The 18,924-nt window shown below is 43.8% G+C and overlaps 1 protein-coding gene across 1 annotated transcript; it reads right to left on the reverse strand.

Annotated features, from left to right (window-relative positions):
* Positions 1-658: 658 nt before the first annotated feature.
* Positions 659-18,634, reverse strand: LOC126329804 (brachyurin-like). The gene is made up of 7 exons (XM_049996875.1): positions 18,534-18,634; positions 17,570-17,663; positions 13,901-14,060; positions 11,249-11,427; positions 6,721-6,819; positions 6,480-6,637; positions 659-972 (listed from the first exon to the last, which is right to left on the reverse strand). The coding sequence occupies exons 1-7, from the start codon at positions 18,600-18,602 to the stop codon at positions 799-801; spliced, it is 933 nt and encodes a 310-aa protein (XP_049852832.1). The 5' UTR covers positions 18,603-18,634; the 3' UTR covers positions 659-798.
* Between the last annotated feature and the right edge of the window lie 290 nt (positions 18,635-18,924).

Raw genomic sequence — 18,924 nt, forward strand, 5'->3', positions numbered from 1 at the left:
GTCGTCGCTCGCTGGTTTTTGTTTCAAACGCTGGGGTAACAATTCGTGCTTCCTCTGTAGTTGGTTTCTGTGTTGCTTTAGTAGAACAATTTTCAAGTTTTCTAATGAATCTGTCTGATGAGACTCGCAACACTAAATTCCGTTCCTAATCGATTACATATGGAAACATTTCTGTACATCTATCTTCTATTCACAGTGCCAGATTAGCACCTAATCAATTTCCCAGCATACATCGGATCTGCATTGTCGTGTTACAATATCTACTAAGTTTCGCTGTCATATGATATTTATAGCCGACACTGGATCTCTGTGAATAGCTGCACTTAAATTGTAACCACCCGGTACATTTTTCTTACCAAATCTTTCTTGCTCATAAGGTACATTGCCAACTGAAATGTATGAGTGTGCACAGGTAACTGATATTCAAGTGAATTTTTGCTCAAAGATGTTCTGTGCACAGTATTCCTCTCCTTCAAATACTTTTTTGAGCAAGAGTTGTACCTGAGTTGAAGTTCACTTCACCCAGGTTTAGATTGTACAGATCGTTCCTGTCATTACAATGGTATAATTATGTCATAGTGCTGCCTTACAAAGAGGCACAATTAAATAATTAGGTGTCATGAGCATTGAGAAATGATATCCATACTGCACTATGGGTATAAAAATTGTTTATTTATTTCTATTGATATATATACATATAAATACTGTACATTAAATACTGCAAACAATATAAATACTATAACGCATAAATTAACGTGTAACTATCTTTCAGGTTTTCCAGCAGAAAACAGAGGAGTGTCACTGCCTCAGAGTGATGCCAGTGTTGTCGGCTATCCACTGGAGGTGTGAGGTGACCCTGGCGTAGACGCTGGGGAAGTGACTCTCGCACGAGCTGATGCCGAAGGACACAGCACCCACCAGCGTGGGCTGCCTGTCTGACTCCACCACTACGAGGGGTCCGCCGCTGTCTCCCTGCACAACACAAAACAAACACAACCTGGTTGAGAAGTGGAGCAGCAGCATTCACAGTTAACACGCTTATTAGCGCAGTTGTTCATTATTTTGCGATATGCCGGCTCGTAGCAAGGCTATCCACACACTGGTTTTCTCCATGATATAGCGACTGTGACTATCTAGGTAGGTTCTTCGTGCCCATAAATACGAGAAGTCCATTCTAGCTCGGAAAGCGTCAAGTTTAAAGTAAATAACTGTAACAGAGAGCTCCTTTTTATTTGAAATTTGGATAACATAGTAGAAAGTTGGTGTATTAGATAGTAGATCTAGCATTTCGTGTATTCTTGTCTGCGTCGACAGGCATTTGTCTGTAGTCATCTGGCTGTCTGCTAGAGTAGCTTATCCTTGGATCGGAACTGGAAGAAATGTCTTAAGCAAGTCTCCTGATGAAGTGAGCCAGCCAGTAGGCTTATGAAGAACAATTGATTAGAGGGTGTCGCATGACCAAAAGACAAAGTATTCCTCTTGATGCCGTGAGGATGTCCTGATCTGTTTAGAACAGGCCCTTTGTGTTGTGGTACAGAAATGGGCACATTTGAAGCAATATCGTTCTAGATCATGGTGAAATAGTTGCTTGCTTGCTTCGCATTTGCGTAGTTTATTTTGTGGAAGATTAGATTTACACTACTGGCCATTAAAATTGCTACACCAAGAAGAAATGCAGATGATAAACGGGTATTCGTTGGATAGATATATTATACTAGAACTGACATGTGATTACATTTTCATGCAATTTGGGTGCATATATCCTGAGAAATCAGTATCCGGAACAAACACCTCTGGCCGTAATAACGGCCTTGATACGCCTGGGCATTGAGCCAAACAGAGCTTGGTTGGCTGCCCATGCAGCTTCAACACGATACCACAGTTCATCAAGAGTAAAGACTAGCGTATTGCGACGAGCCAGTTGCTCGGCCACCATTGTCCAGACGTTTTGTGTTGGCCAGGGCAGCAGTCGAACATTTTCTGAATCCATAAAGGCCCGTACAGGACCTGCAACATGCGGTCGTGCATTATCCTGCTGAAATGTAGGGTTTCGCAGGGATCGAATGAAGGGTAGAGCCACGGGTCATGGCACCCCATACTATCACGCCGGGTGATATGCCAGTATGGCGACGATGAATACACGCTTCCAATGTGCGTTCACCGCGAAGTCGCCAAACACGGATGCGACCATCATGATGCTGTAAATAGACCCTGGATTCATCCGAAAAAAATGAGGTTTTGCCATTCGTACACCCAGGTTCGTCATTGATACACCATCGCAGGCGCTGCTGTCTGTGATGCAGCGTGAAAGGTAACCGCAGTCGTGGTTTCAGAGCTGATAGTCCATGCTGCTGCAAACGTCGTCGAACTGTTCGATAAACAGCATTCGCGATACTCTACAATCCAACCTTTATCAAAGCCGGAAACGTGATGGTACGCATTTCTCTTCCTTACACGAGGCATCACAACAACGTTTCACCAGGCAACGCCGCTCAACTGCTGTTTGTGTATGAGAAATCGGTTGGAAACTTTCCTCATGTCAGCACGTTATAGGTGTCGCCAGTGGCGCTAACCTTGTGCGAATGCTCTGAAAAGGTAATCATTTGCATATCACAGCGTCTTCTTGCTGTCAGTTAAATTTCGCGTCTGTAGCACGTCATCTTCGTGGTGTACCAATTTTAATGGCCAGTGGTGTGCTTACCTGAGATACTGTGCAGTCATGTTTAAAGTGAGCAATATTAATTCTGTGAGTTTACTGCTTTGTTGGAGTTGTTGGGTGTCAGTAACCAATTTCTATTCAATCATCCTGACTTGCAAATTGCCATGCGAGGCCACGCTTTCTTAGGCGCCTTGTCACTGTTCGGACGGCGCTCCCCGTTAGAGGTTCGAGTCCGCCCTCGGGCAGAGGGATATGTGTTGTTCTTAGCATAAGTTACTTTAGGTTAGATTACGTAGTGTATAAGCCTATGGACCGATGACCTCAGCCATAGGAACTTACCACAAATATCCAATTTTTTCTGACTTGCAAGTTGATTCTGCCATTATTTCCCACCCCTTAAATACGAATAATATGATTTTTATTGGTTTACAGTCCATACAGCCATTTCAGCGATGGAAAGTCAGTTATGAAGTACGAACGTCGTAACAATACAACACCTAATCCTAGAGCGAAGAAAATCTCCGACCTAGCTGGGAATCAAACCCGAGCCGCTTCAGTTAGCAATCCACAACATTCACCGCTTAGCTACCGAGGCAGACAAGTAATATCATGGGCGTTCATACGAATATAGGTGGATTTTCTCTCTTTTTTGCACATGTGTAACCAATGAAAGTCACGTGGTCCGTTGAGGGGTACTTTCGTGTTAAACGTGAGATTTTGCATTCGTTTTCATAAAAGTATATTTTTGCAGTATTTATATAATGTGAGAATCTTGCTCCTCTGATTTTTATGCTAATATTTTACATGTATTTACTTAAGAATTAAGTTCTCTAATGTACTACGTTTTGATTTCACTGTATTTCAGACAGAGAATTAAAAAAAACTACCTTCAGTAATTATTGTACTTGCTTACTTTTAAATTAAGTATTCAGCTAGTCAGTTAAGTTCAAGTTGCAGTGAAACTTCAAGGCACGTGGTTGCAGCGGTAGAGATTTCGGTATTTAGCTGGCGTACTAGTGCAAATATTTTCTGTTCATTATGTGTTTTAGGGCACAGAGTGCATACACATTTGTAGCGTACAAGTCAGACGTATAAGCTATAATTGAAAGAGATGGTCAATAGCCATTAGCAAGGGATCTCTTATACGGATTATAGTTTCAGTTTTGTCTCGACTTAGCTTATTTTAAGCTTCCTATGATTGAAAACTTGGGTCGTTGTCTTTTATTAAACCACAGGCTGGCAAAAAATAGTGATAAGCTTTCAAAGTGTACTGTTAGCAGACGAGATGGCAGACAGGAAAAACGGGTAGTGTACGAGGTGACAGAGATACTGGACAGTGTGTCGAGAGGGAAGCTATGATAATGCCAACAAATAAAGTTTCCATCTCGTCTCGAATGCAGAATGCTTTCGGATAACGCATGCGTTACCACATAGTATCTTGCAGAGTAGTACGGAGGAAACAGAGTGTGAATATCGCGTCACCTATCCGGTTCCATCCACCCTCCGTGCGTATGGAAAGGACTGGCGATCAACCAACACAATGTTACACATATCATACGCAAGCACTTTCGGCTAACTCGAGTTGTCTCCAATTTTCACTATTTGTACCATGCTGAATAACAACACAGTAGAAAGATTCGCCATGAGTCATGGAAGGAAAACTTTTATCCTCTTTAACGTGCAAGTACTGCAGTTTTGGAAGGTATGAACGACATTTCCGCACAAGGCCTTATTTAGATTACTTCACAAATATCTCACTGTGGTATCTTTGTAAGAGGTGAGTCAATTTTTATGTTATAAGCAAAAATTTCTGTCAGATTTGGGGCACATAAATTTTCTTCATGGTTCAATCACACTAAATTGACCACCTGTCAAAACCACGAATAACCAACTTTGCAACGTGGACGTTCAGTAAGCATGTCAGTGAGGTTCTGCAAGGTACCGACAGGGAGATGGGCCTCACCGCCGTGCACCTTGTGGTGATTTGCGGAGTATCTATGTAGATGCAGATGTACCGACTTCAGTGCCGTAGCCAGCTGCACTACGTTTCTCGGCTGAGCCGGCAGCTATGACCGAGTGCTTCTAAGTGCTTCAATCCGGAACAGCATGACTGCTACAGTCGCAGGTTGGAAACCTGACTCGGGCATGATGTGTGTGATGTCCTTAGGTTGGTTAGGTTTAAGTAGTTCTAGGTTCGAGGCGACTGATGACCTCAGATGTTAAGTCCCATAATGCTCAGAGCCATTTGAACCATTTTTTCGGTTGAGGATCCATGGCGCAAATAGCGCGATAGACTTCTGCTGCAAAGGCCCATACGCAGCAACATTTGCTAAACAGTAGTTGAGGAGACACTGTAGGTACATGTGGGTGATAAGTTGCTCAACAGTTGCATGTCTATTTGCTCATACACATCTCCACGGCCGTCGTTCAGGCGAGTCAACTAGGGTGCATGTTGCACCACTGTTTTCTCGGTGCCTGTTTTGGATAGCGTCATTTTGCACTGTGTACTATAACGACTGCGGTACACGAACAATTTACACCTTTAGGCGATTCGGAAATGCGTCCCCCGCCCTCTCCCTCGACACGCTTTATATACACACTCCACTTCCAGTGCCGCCATCTTCTGTCTGGGAGTGCCTGTTGCACATAATGTTCGACATAGGCGGTATTCACATCAGTGTGACTGAACCGTATACATCGGCTGCTGTGACCGAGCGGTTCTAGGCGCTTTCGTCCGGAACCTCGCTGCTGCTACGGTCGCAGGTTCAAATCCTGCCTCGGGTATGGATGTGCGTGACGTCCGTAGGTTAGTTAGGTTTAAGTAGGGAGTAAGACAGGATTGTAGCCTGTCCCCGATGTTATTCAATCTGTATATTGAGCAAGCAGTGAAGGAAACAAAAGAAAAATTCGGAGTAGGTATCAAAGTCCATGGAGAAAAAATAAAAACATTGAGGTTCGCCGACGACATTGTAATTCTGTCAGAGACAGCAAAGGACTTGGAAGAGCAGTTGAACGGAATGGACAGTGTCTTGAAATAGGATATAAGATGAACTTCAACAAAAGCAAAACGAGGATATTGGAATGTTTTCGAATGAAGTCAGGTGATGCTGAGGGAATTAGATTAGGAAATGAGACACTTAAAGTATTAAAGGAGTTTTGCTATTTGGGGAGCAAAATAACTGATGATGGTCGAAGTAGAGAGGATATAAAATGTAGACTGGCAACGGCAAGGAAAGCGTTTTTGAAGAAGAGAAATTTGTTACCATCGAGTATAGATTGAAGTGTCAGGAAGTTGTTTCTGAAAGTATTTGTATAGAGTGTAGCCATGTATGGAAGTGAAACATGGACGATAAATAATTTGGATAAGAAGAGAATAGAATCTTTCTAAATGTGGTGCTACAGAAGAATGCTGAAGATTAGATGGGTAGATCCACAACTAATGAGGAGGTATTGAATAGAATTGGGTAGAAGAGGCGTTTGAGGCACAACTTGACAAGAAGGAGGGACCAGTTGGTAGGACATGTTCTGTGGCATCAAATTTAGCATTGGAGGGCAGCGTGGAGGGTAAATACACAAAGCAGATTCAGAAGGATGTAGGTTGCAGTAAGTACTGGAAGATGAATAAGATTGCACAGGATAGAGTAGCAATGAGAGCTGCATCAAACTAGTCTCAGGACTGAAGACAACAACAACTGCAACAAGTTCTAAGCCTAGGGGACTGATGACATCAGATGCTAAATCCCATAGTGCTTAGAGCCATTTACCATTTTTAGATCAAATACATGTGACACATTAGAGTTTACTGGAAACAGCTACTCACGTCGCAAGGGCTGGCGTACTCCGATTCACTGGGGCTGATGGTACAGATCTGGTTGGTCTGCACGCCGTACAGCAGTGTCAGGTAATACACCTGGCACACTGGAAGTGACGTCACTTTCGTTTGTGCCGTCTTCAGCACGGGGCTCATATAGTCGACGGCTGCACAGACGAGAGTAAGCGTAATTCGAAAATCAACATTGTGGTGTAGCTATTGGCAAGATCAGCTTACTCTGTATACTTACAGTCATTGTATTTGCCCCATCCGCTGACAGTAGCAGTCTCTTCTTCGAAAGTTAGGGTACTCTGACTGATACTTGGCAAACGGACTGTCTTGATTTTTTCTGCAATGAGAGAAGGTTATGAGTACACTTGACACAAGATTTTACAATGCTTATTAAGCAGTGGATAGTATACAAGGTCGTCCACAAAACAAGTTCCGTTTGGTTATATATAAAAAAAAACATGTACAGATACAGACAAAAATATTTATTGCACAAAATTCTACATCTGTTACACTACTTTTCTATATAGCTTCCGAAATTTTGTAGGCACAAGATTTTGTATGCCTTCTTCGTAGAAGGTTGCCGCCTGTGTATTTTTTCAGCTCGTCAAGTGTTGACCACCAAGAACATATTTTAGGTGTAAGAAGAGATGAAAGTCGCTAGGAGCGTGGACCGGGTTGTGCTTAACCGTCTCTCCAATTGTGTGAACCAATTCATCAGTAACCACAGACGGGCGTCCATTGCGTTCTTGATAGTGCACTCGATCACGTCCTACATTGAAAAGTCTCACCCATCTTATAACCATTGAACCACTCATAGTATTTTGTCCGTAAACCTCGCAGATTTGACGATGAATTTCCTATGGTTTAACTTTCTTTGCATTTAGATAACGAATCACAGATCTGACTTCACACGCGACGGCATTTTCAATTACGGCTGACATTATAAAGAAGCGCTACAAAGCACACGTGTGCAGCAGCGATCTGACAATGCCGTACATGTCTTCTCCTTGAGTCAGAGTAACTGGAGCAAAGGTCGCGACTGCGATCGTAGAGCTGCCGCGGATGGAAATAAAAACGGAACTTACTTTGTCGATGGCTCTCGTATTATACAGAAACATAGTAGAAATGTAATATTTATGCATGAGCGATCGAAACATGTTAGATGATGACTTGGTGCTCAAGTTGCGAAACTGCGGCGTCGTTCGTCAGAAGGTAAAGTAGGAGAAATGTGAATGGTCAGTGATGTGGAGGAGAGAGCAGACGCAGATCAGTAAAGGTATCTTGTGGGGAGGGCAGACACATTCACATTCACCGACAAAGCATATAGTCTTCAAGAGTCTCTATCGGCTACCTATGGCGATAATATACAGACAGAAGGAAAAATTAATCACTCTCAGGACAGATGTCGCTGATGCAACGTAACATCGTTTCTAGCCTTGACAGCAATCTTAGTTTGGAGAGGAGAGGAAAAAGTGGCTGTGAAACGTATACCATACACAGCTGAAAAATTGGAAATGAGCGTTTGGCGTCATTGGCTGAGAGGCCCCTTATGGGGCAGGTCTGTCCTCCTTGGACTTATCACATTCGACGCCACATTGGGCGACCTGCGCGCCGGATGGGGACGAAATGATGATGAAGACAACACCAGTCCCTGAGTGGAGAAAATCCTCGACCCAGCCAGGAATCATCCCGGGCCTCTTAGGACGGCAGTCCGTCACGCTGACCATTCAGCTTTTTCTTTTTTTTCAGTTTGTTCGTAATTGTTCGTTGTGTTCGGTCGTAGCAGTCGTCACATGACACCCGTTCAAGTTCGTTGTTGATACCTTCACTCAGTTTCTTGGTTACAGAGCCCAGCCTGCTCTCTGACCGAACACGCTGAGCTACGTGTCGACATAACTCTACCCACTGCACCAACTGCACAGCACAACTATCGTGGCGGACATATAGCTGAAGACACTTGGATTCTGTAGGCTACCAAAATTTGAGGTTGTTGATTCTGACGCTTCATCCGCTCTTCCAATTAAAGTCAGCCATTTCCTATGGGATCCAAACAAATCGTTTACCGGCCTGGTGCATGAGTATTCGCCAAAGTAGGATTACACCCTAAAACATAAATACAACGCTCCTCGAAGGAGTTATGTAAATTGCTCAAAAATTGATATTTGTGCTTGTATCGACGGAAAATGCAAAACTAAACATTGGCGGCCGAAGTATAAAAGTGTGACGCTGCAGGCAACTTGACCGCGCATCTGGCAAGAATAGTAAACAGTGGCCAGTTCGATGCCAGGGCATAAAGTGTTTGCGAACTTCATTCCGTGTACTCAGTTGGACAGTAACTATGCCTCGCAGACAAGTGCGTGAACAATATACACTGATGCTGTTGTCTGAGAGAGGACGTGTAGCTGGGCTCGAAGAAGCCGGTTGCAGTAAGCGGCAAATCGCTCGACATTTTAGTAGGAACTATTCGACAGTGTTGACAGGAATGGGTGAACCATGGCGGATCACAGCGTCAAGAAGCAAGCTGTGGACCTAGAGAGAACACAGGACGTGAAGACCGAGAAATCGTCAGAGAGGCACTCAGAGCTCCGGAATCATCATTACCATCGATCCGACGTGCAATTGGTGCTGCATTGACCACAAGCACCATTAATAGGCGGCTGACAGAAACGGCGCTGAGCTCACGGGGCCCCTAGCTCCGACTACCATTGACCTCTGTGCACCAAGAAGTCCGTTTGCATATTGTCGGGAAGATTCGTCCTGGTAACTCATTGACTGGAGGAGAAATGTCTTCAGTGATCAGTCCAGTTTCGAAATGAGGTTCGATGGTGAGCGGAGACGTGCACAGGCAGCGGTGGGATACCAATCCGATTCTCGCCCGCCGTAAGGCCTGGCAGCCACGAGTGGTTGTCTGGGGTGCCATTTCATTTAATAAGTACACCCTTGTTGTTCTCATCCGCGGACCCCACAGCTCAGCGGTTCGTCCACGATATTGTACACCCTGTTTTGTTGCCCTACATGGCAAGCCCTCAGTGGCTATCATTTCAGCGAAATAATGTCCACTCGCACACGGCGAGAATTTCTGTTGTTTGTCTTCGTGCTTGCTAAGCTTTGCCTTGGCCAAAAAGGTCGCCCAGTTCAGAATATTTGGAGTATTATGGACAGGTTCCTCCAATCAGATGGAGACACTGACGATCGAATGCAGCAGTTCGACAGAAGACAAAATTTGGCATGACATCCCTATCAACGAAGCCTTGCGAAAGGATCTGTTGCCATCTCGGAAGACGAGGGCGTCCACTGCACACTCTTCATAAAGATGGAAGATGTGTCAGAAAGAACAACACCGGGGTGTGGAAATAAACATCTTGGTTCATATTCACGGTAGCAGTTTCAAGTAGTGATATGAAAAATAAATTAATCAATAAATAAAATCCTCGCTACATCACAGAATCGCATCAGGCCCTCGTAACAAGGCCGGTTCAATGTCTCAGTGTTCTGTCAGTTCACTCATTCCCCGAATCGAGAATCTGGAATCTCGATGAGATTTATCTGTTATCGACATTAATACTCAGAATATAACGGTCCCGGGTATTCCAGAACTTTCGAGAATGTTTCAGTTTCAAGCTTGAAGTCGAATAACAAATGAGAAGAGAAATATTTTTTGTTGCGATATCATTATTAGTTAACAATTTTCTAATTGTGATGCTTGAGTTTCTCCCGGCGTATTTGATAATCAAAATATCCACGGGTATACTGCCGGTCTATAGTGTCCAACGGGCACAATATTTCGGCGATCAAACATGTCGCTGATGATGGCGACATGTTTGATCGCCGAAATATTGTGCCCGTTGGACACTATAGACCGGCAGTACACCCGTGGATATTTTGATTAATTTTCTAATTGTTCTCATTTACTTATACCGTAAAAATTTCCTTCTGGTCTAATTTCGTGATTCTACGTCCACATAGTTTTAATGAGTGAGTTAGCAAGTATCAATATATGTGACATAACTGGCCGTATGTTTTGATTTCATTGACTTATAAGCTTACGTCACCATAGGACCACGAACTTCAGAAAGAAGCATAAATTTCAGCATGACTCGTCTATCCGTTTGTGAGAAAAAAAGAATGTTAACACACGGAGGGACGAACAGACAGTAGGACAGGCAACAAGAAATCTTTTTTCTTGTGATGTAATTACAAACTGACAATTACGGATTTTTCTCCTTTACTTGATCTGTAAAACCTTTCTCTTTGTAAAATTTAATTATTCTAGACCAGCGGGAAGTATTCAGTAGCTTTTGATGAAAGAGTTTGTATCAAAATATGTGACATAAATCGCAGTATCTTTTGCCTGCACGACTTACAAGCTTACATTTATTACACAGCCAAGGGAATATAGACCTTAGTAAGCGACATAAATTTTTACTTGATACGTCGACCTATTCGTGAGAAAAAGTATCTTTAACACACGGACAGACATAACAGAGACGGGCAATGAATTGCCCATATGAGGATTACGTTTTTACAGACTGAGGCACGGAATGCAATAAGTTTAATTTTCTGGCGGATACCGGCATCGGGAATGAAAACTTAAAATGTCAACTGCAAACAGCTCAGAAGCTTCTTGCGCAGTTTAAGTATGTTTCTAGCGCAGGCCGTATTGGAGAGAGGTGGTGAGATGGGGCAGAAAAAATTTGTGTTCTTTTCAGCGAGTCGCTTGGAGTTTCACTGATTTTGGAAACGCCCTGCTGGTGGTACCGTCTTACCTGAGAGAGGAACTGGTTCCGAGAGCTTGAGGAGGGCGATGTCGTTCATTTTCTTCCTGGCGACGTACTCGGGGTGGACAATTGCGGCGCTGGAGTCCATCGTCCTCGTAATGTGGTTCACGCCATCGGACGCTTCGAAGATGCGGTATCCACCCAGGATGACTGTGTACTCAGTAACGCTGAAAAGATATTTTCCGAGTACTCATTCGTGTGTGCGTCATGTCATGAGAAAATACCGAGGCTCTTTTGACCCGTGTACTGTGTCAGTGAGGAACGCACATTTTACTCTTTCAGCAAGGAGTCCCGTCATTGCCTGTCTTGATGCCTTGTACATTTTGCGTGCCGTATAATATTCTGATGGAGATAAATGTTTTTTTAAATTCCGAACAATAATTATTGTGTTGTAAACACTCGAAAAAGGAAGATAAACAGTTAGACCAGAAGCATATATGTAGTGTATATACGTCAGTTATGCATACGATGTTCCATCTGTGGAACAACATCTTGTTTTACGTTATAGAAAAAGACGGGTAATATGCAATGTGTACAATAAGAAGAGGCAACAATAGGAATGGAGAACCAAGAACTAAGTGCTAAGATTAAAAAGGGTGTAAGATAATAAGTATTTCGCTTATAGTGCTCAATCTGTATATCGAAGAAGCAATGACGAGTAAAGGAAAGGTTCAAGAGCGGAATTAAGATTCAAAGTGAAAGGATATCAATGATTGCTACTATTCTCCGTGAAAGTGAAGAAGAATTACAAGATCTCTCGAATGAAATGAACAGTCTAATGAGGACAGAATGTGGATTGAGAGTAAATGGAAAATACGAAAGTAATGAGGAGTATCAGAAATGAGAACAGCGAGAAATTTATCAGAATTTGAGGAGCGCCAAGTAGATGAAGTTAAGGAAATCTGAAACCTTGTCAGCAAAATAATCCATACTGACGGAGAAAGAGGACATAAAAAGCCGACTGGCACTGGTAAAGAGGGTATTCCTGGCCAATAGAAGCCTGCTAATACCAAATGCCTAAATTTCAGTAAGAAATTTCTGAGAATGTACGTGTGGAGCGCAGAACTGCACAGCAGTGAAACACGGTCTGTGGGAAAAATTAAGAAAAAGAGGATCGTAGCATTTGAAATATGGTGCTACTGAAGAATGTTGAAAAGTGGGTGGAGTGATAAGATGGAAGGAATGAGGAAGTTGTCCGGAGAATCAGCGAGGAAAGGAATATATGGAAAACACTAACAAGAACAAGGGATATGATTGTAGGACAACTGTTAAGACAGCAAGGAATAATTTTCAGGCCGGCCGGAGTGGCCGTGTGGTTCTAGGCGCTACAGTCTGGATCCGCGTGATCGCTACGGTCGCAGGTTCGAATTCTGCCTCGGGCTTGGATGTGTGTGATGTCCTTAGGTTAGTTAGGTTTAAGTAGTTCTAAGTTCTAGGGGACTGATGACCACAGCAGTGAAGTCCCATAGTGCTCAGAGCCATTAACCAATAATTTTCATGGTACTAGGGGGATCTGTAGAGGGTAGAAACAGTTGAGGCAGATAGAGACTGGAATATGTAAATAATTGAGGATGTAAGTTGCAATTGCTGCTATGAGATGAAGAGGTTGGCACAGGAGAGAAATTCGAGGTGGGTTGCATCGAAGATTGATATAATGATCACTTACAAAAAAAAAAAAAAAAAAAAAAAAAAAAAAAAGAGTTTGATGGACATAGTTCTTCAAACACCTGAAAAATTAAATCTGGGGTCACGAACTTCTCGTCCTTCAGTAGCTTCTGCAATGGATCTGATGGACGCTATCCGCGGTTTCTTGCCATTCCAGTAGTACGTGGGAAAAAAATCTTCCTGGCGGATTATAACTGAGTGACGCGCCGAGGCTCGAACTCGGGACCTTTGCTTTTCTCGGAAAATTGCTTTGCGAACTGCGTTATCCTCGCATTACTCGCGACCTCTTCTCAGAGATTTGCTGGTGGAAGTGAAGCTGTCAGGACGCGTCCTGAGTTGTGGTCTGGCATCTCAGTTGTTAGCACCCTTCCTCTCGAAAAGCATAGATCCCGAGTTCGATTCTCGGTTCGTCACACAGTTTTAATCTGTTAGGAAGTTTCATGTCAGAGCATATGCAGCTGCAGAGGAAAGAGTCATTTTGGAAGAGGGAAATACTTTGTTGTCAAAGGCAAAAGGTTTCAGAAATTATTGTTAAACAATGAGGTCGTTTGGGTGTATCACACATTTGGCTCTTAGTAAAACAGCCGTAATGGGGACGCTGTAGATCGGAAGTTGGCATATGCAATTTTGTAATAGGAGAAAGAACGTGATGGAATGAAGAATTTAGTAGAATGAGATTTTCACTCTGCAGCGGAGTGTGCGCTGATATGAAACTTCCTGGCAGATTAAAACTGTGTGCCCGACCGAGACTCGAACTCGGGACCTTTGCAAAGGTCCCGAGTTCGAGTCTCGGTCGGGCACACAGTTTTAATCTGCCAGGAACTTTCAAGAATTTAGTATTTTGACGTTTGTTAGGAGCAGGAATAATGTCAGAAAAAGAATATAATGAGGACGGCAGACTATGTGGATGAGAAGAAGTGTAGCTGCGAGTTGAGGAGCATTTAGAGCAGTGAGGGAGTTGTCGAAGGTACTCACTTGACGGTGCAGTGCGCCGCTGTCAGGACGAAGCTGGGCGCGATGAGCGAACCACCGCAGAAATAGTCCAGGCCGCCGATGGTGAGGTAGATGGCTGCCTGGTACGGCACCGACCCTTCAGCGGCTTCGGAGCCGCCCACTACTCGGGAACTTCCCGTGTCTGGTATCAAAAGATGTTCCATGTTGTCGGTAAGGAATTCGAATTTACTGGCGTACTTTGAACTAGGTAATCATCATTTTGGTATAAGAAATCACGAAGAATCTTAACTAATGAACCAAAACATTATCACTGTTACTCACTGCGAGATAAAATATTAGTCAGGTGTCGTTGCAGGCACATGAAGCAGTGAGGGAAGTACACTGCCTGGAGCAGTAAGAAGACATGAACTGATGTCGATTGTACCTTCGTAGACACATACACACACTACCAGAGGGTATGCTGTGCTCCTTGACAGAACGGCCGCTACAGTGCATTAGTGTTGTCCATGTTTACTGCTGTTACCAAGCCTACTAGGATGTATAAGGACGTGAACAGCGCCACATATTGACTGGTCACTGTAAAGCCCGCGGAAATCAACTTAATCGTGTGAGACAGCATTATCAGCACCTGACAAACTTTGAAAGCGCTCTCATTTGTGGTCTCCATTTGGCCAACTGTTAGAGCTATGCAACATCTAGATTTGTGGGGTATTCAGCTGACATAATGGCCTGATGTTCATGGCAACGTGAGGGCAGGCATACTCCCCATCATGTGGAGCTGGCAACGAAGAACAAATAATGAACTCTCTGAAATAGCATCTGACATCTCGTACCATTAGTCAGAGACTAGCTGCGACTGGACTATGCCGGCCGGAGTGGTCGAGCGGTTCTAGGCGCTACAGTCTGGAGCCGCGCGACCGCTACAGTTGCAGGTTCGAATCCTGCCTCGGGCATGGATGTGTGTGATGTCCTTAGGTTAGTAAGGTTTACGTAGTTCTAAGTTCTAGGGGACTGATGACCTCAGCAGTTAAGTCCCATAGTGCTCAGAGCCATTTGAACCATTTTTTTCTCGAGCTACATAAGTGAAATCTCAGGACAGCTTCGGTCACACTCCTCCATATTCAGAACTTGAGTTCCGCGTTTCACGACCTCACCTCCATTGTGACGTTAAACTATAATCTGCCGCCCTTTTAAGCTTGAAGAGCTGCAAATCAACTTACGGTATGTGGTGGCGTGCAGCCGGTGTACCACTGTCACACACCCTAAACCTAATTTCCTGTTCCAGTCACGAAAGGTATGCAGTATGAACGACTGTTGGTAAAGCGTGTGATGTCAGATCTATCTAATTATACCTTCACAGCTTTTTCGCGAGATGTGTGTGGGGGAGAGAAACAACTGGTTTGTTCTACTAGGAACGTACCCTGTCGGAATTGGTTCAAATGGCTCTGAGCACTATGGGACTTAACATCTGTGGTGATCAGTCCCTTAGAACTTAGAACTACTTAAACCTAACCAACCTAAGGACATCACACACATCCATGCCCGAGGCAGGATTCGAACCTGCGACCGTAGCAGTCGCGCGGTTCCGGACTGAGCGCCTTAACCGCGTGACCACCGCGGCCGGCCTGTCGGAATTCAAAGTGAACCATAACAGAAAGCGCAAAGTCTCCTCTGCCATCTGCTTCTGAAGTGGGACGAGCATCTTCGTGAAGCTTTCACATTTACAAAAAGAACCCTTGTCGAAACTAGCTACTCTCCTCTGGAACTTCTCTATTTCCTCTATCAATTCTAAATGTCTTGTATGCTCCCTCCTGCTTGGGTGGTCTTCAATTCCAGAGAATTCTTCCACTGAATTTCAGTCTGCGACGTCCCTTTCGTTCTGTTAGTTCCATTTGTAGTTTCATTTTAAGTCTCACCAGTCTGTCAATCGTACATTCATACAATGACGGGGCTTTGTGTGTCTTTACGCGCAGTATATTAAGTTTTTTCATGCAAAGAAACAAGTGTCGATAGCTTCATCATGCGACGATCCTCTGTCGGTTTCCCTACATTTCACTAGCGTTGTGATGACTCTGTATACGACAGCTTCATCAGCGAAGAGCGTTATACGCTGCGTCATGCATACAAGGCCCAATGAAATGATAAGCAGACAGATGGAAAAATGTTCAAACGTGCGTGAATTCCTAAGGGATCAAACTACTGAGGTCATCTGTCCCTAGACTTACGCACTACTTAAACTAAGCTAAGGAAACACACCCGTGCCCGAGGGAGGACTCAAACCTCCAGCGGGAGAGGCTGCAGACAGATAAAAAGGTAAATAAACTGTTTATTATTTCAAAAGCATTCGCCATAATTGTCAATACATTTTATACCGCTGTGAGACAATATGGTCAATGTCTTCATGAAAGAAACAGAATGTTCCCGATTGCCTACGGAACGATGGTTGTGCCATGGCGAGCCTCTTCGTCCAAAGCAAATGCCTTTCTTCATGGCTGCAACAACACGGAAATCGTATGTGGGGAGATCAGTACAGTTAGCAAATGTCTATGGGTCCCTATCTAAATTTCTGGAGCATACTCGAGACAACATGCCAACAAAATGCCTGCCCACTTTAGTCATGGTTCTTTCGACTTTGCTGCTGAAGTTTCGCTGAAAACCCTTACACATCTCCCATACAGCACCGATATCTGACAGTGCGATTTCCGTACTTTTCAAGTCCTGAAGAAAGACTTTCGTGGACGTCGAATCGCTTCGGAGGAAGAGGCGCACGCCTTGGTACAGTCATGGTTCTGTAGGCAGTGGTAAAGATTTTCTCATGAAGTCATTGGCCATCTTGGGTCCCAACAGGATAAATGTTTTAGTAGTTATGGAGATTTTTCCACTCGTCCCGTTTCATTTGACCATCTTTACATAATTGTACTTCACTCCGCGACCTGTGGTGAATGCTACAGCAATAGAGCAGCGCTGCTCACTCGCTGCTGGAGTACCAACGCTGCTCACTCGCTACTGGAGTACCGGTTATTCTTTCTGTTTCACTCCCTCTGTTGATACGTATCTATAAAACAAATATCACACTACACTAATAAAGGAGCACTGTATCAAATGGCTGATTTAACATTCTGTTTTATAAATAATTTTGTTTTTAACGGAAAACAAATCGAAGGTTTCTATAGACATTGGGCGTGGCATGAAAGACGTGATGAGCAGTACTTTTTTAGGGTGTATCCAGCTACACATTGCTAAAGCGAAGTTTCAAATATATTCAGAAACATCGGAGAAAATACGCCTCACTTCTTTTAGGAAGTAGACCTAGTACATATATATTTTGACCATTAGTAGATCTATAAAAGTCCCTTGACATTCTGTATAAACCATTACGTTTTCTGGTTGCAGCCTATTATTTGTTCGTTGTAGGAACATGCTGGATCGACTTGTCAGTTTGAGGATGTTAGTGTACCTGCATTTTACTAGAACTGTTTAATAACTCTTAGGTAACTACGAAAGTATAACACTTTATGAGGTTTTGACTCAGACATTATGAGTATCTTCATGAGCCATTATTTGATACTGACGTCTACAATACATGTGAGTATATACGTTGTCCTAATTCACAGCGTGTAGTACACGCTGATCAAATGATAATAGAAAGTGACCACTCAATCAGATACAGCGGAGACTGTGTCTACTCACCTCTGCTTACACCCGGCAGGTGAATGATGGGCGCAATGTCTGGGTACAGAACGGAGACAGGCCGCGCTCTCTCTATGTCCACTCCGCGACCCATCTGCAATAAAAGTGTACGACACTTGAGAAGTCGCTGCACACTTCAGAATTAGCTTACCTGGAGTACATTGCCGTGCCATGTCACTTAACATAATAATATTTCGTATGAATTCTTTGCGATGTCAGTTATATTGCAAGGAAAAAGAACAAGTTTTTTTCGAATTAATCTGGTCTAACTGTACATATTACATTTCAAGAAAAGTGCCTGAAATATAAATAAACGCTAGTTTATAACAAAGAACTGGATCGTCAGAGAACATTTTTAAAGGCAGGAAATATTAGTAGACACCGTACAAACAAAGTCGGAACTGTTTTTATGAAACAAATAAGGTCGCACAGATTTTTCGCTAAAGGAACATTTGACACGGTAATTGTGTTCTAAGTTGGGTAAGACTTGGCGAAGGTGCGAGCTCTCTAATTGTGTGGCTGGAGAAGTGGGTGTTTGGAAGACAGTTTTGCATTGAAGTAAAACAGATGACCATTGAAAAATCAGTATAGAAAGTGAAATGAAATACATCAGGATCTGATACTAGGAGAAAATGTTAGGAATTATGTGAACAAATAAAAGTGCAAATGGACAAGCCTGTAGAAAGAATGGCGAGGTAAAGCGTTTTTGTGTAATAAAGGAAGAGTTAATACAACGTGCGCCAATGCGTTCCTGAATCAGGGCTGTATACAGCCTGTTAAGTGTAAAATTATAGGAAGACACAAAGGTTAGATTCCATGTTTCCGTGAAAGAAATGTGCAGGAGCTACACACACCAAAGAAGTTGAGCACAAAAGAGAGTAAGGTGGAGGGCGGTATGCGCTACTCACTGAGCTACGTCTGGCAGGAACAATGGCTGTGCTGATGGCGGGGAGCTTGTGTTTACCTGTGCAGACGCGACAAGCATCAGGGCGAGCTGCAGTGCAGTCCGCGACAAAGTGCAGAGGCTGTCCATTGTGACGGCTGCAGTGAAGGCAGTGTTGCTGGTAACCAGTGAGAGCAGCCTTCCCGTTTTATAGGGCCACACACGGCTGATGTAAGCGCGGCTGTCGCCGTGTTCGCAGCGCGTGATTTCGCGTGATTTACGACGGGGGCAGCGCATCGACCTATCACAGAGCGCGTCACCCAGATACCCACGGCTGCGCTACGTCTCTCCAGCCTTCTCACTCATTGTCCGGCCGCTGCGTGGAGAGTGGTGACCTCTCCAGCTGTCAGAACGTACACTTGAGACCACGAAACCGTCGTCTGAGGATTCTAGTCTCTATATGATTCCGTTT

The sequence above is a fragment of the Schistocerca gregaria genome, chromosome 1 (assembly GCF_023897955.1).
Source record: "Schistocerca gregaria isolate iqSchGreg1 chromosome 1, iqSchGreg1.2, whole genome shotgun sequence".
In the NCBI taxonomy this organism is placed as follows: Eukaryota; Metazoa; Arthropoda; class Insecta; order Orthoptera; family Acrididae; genus Schistocerca; species Schistocerca gregaria.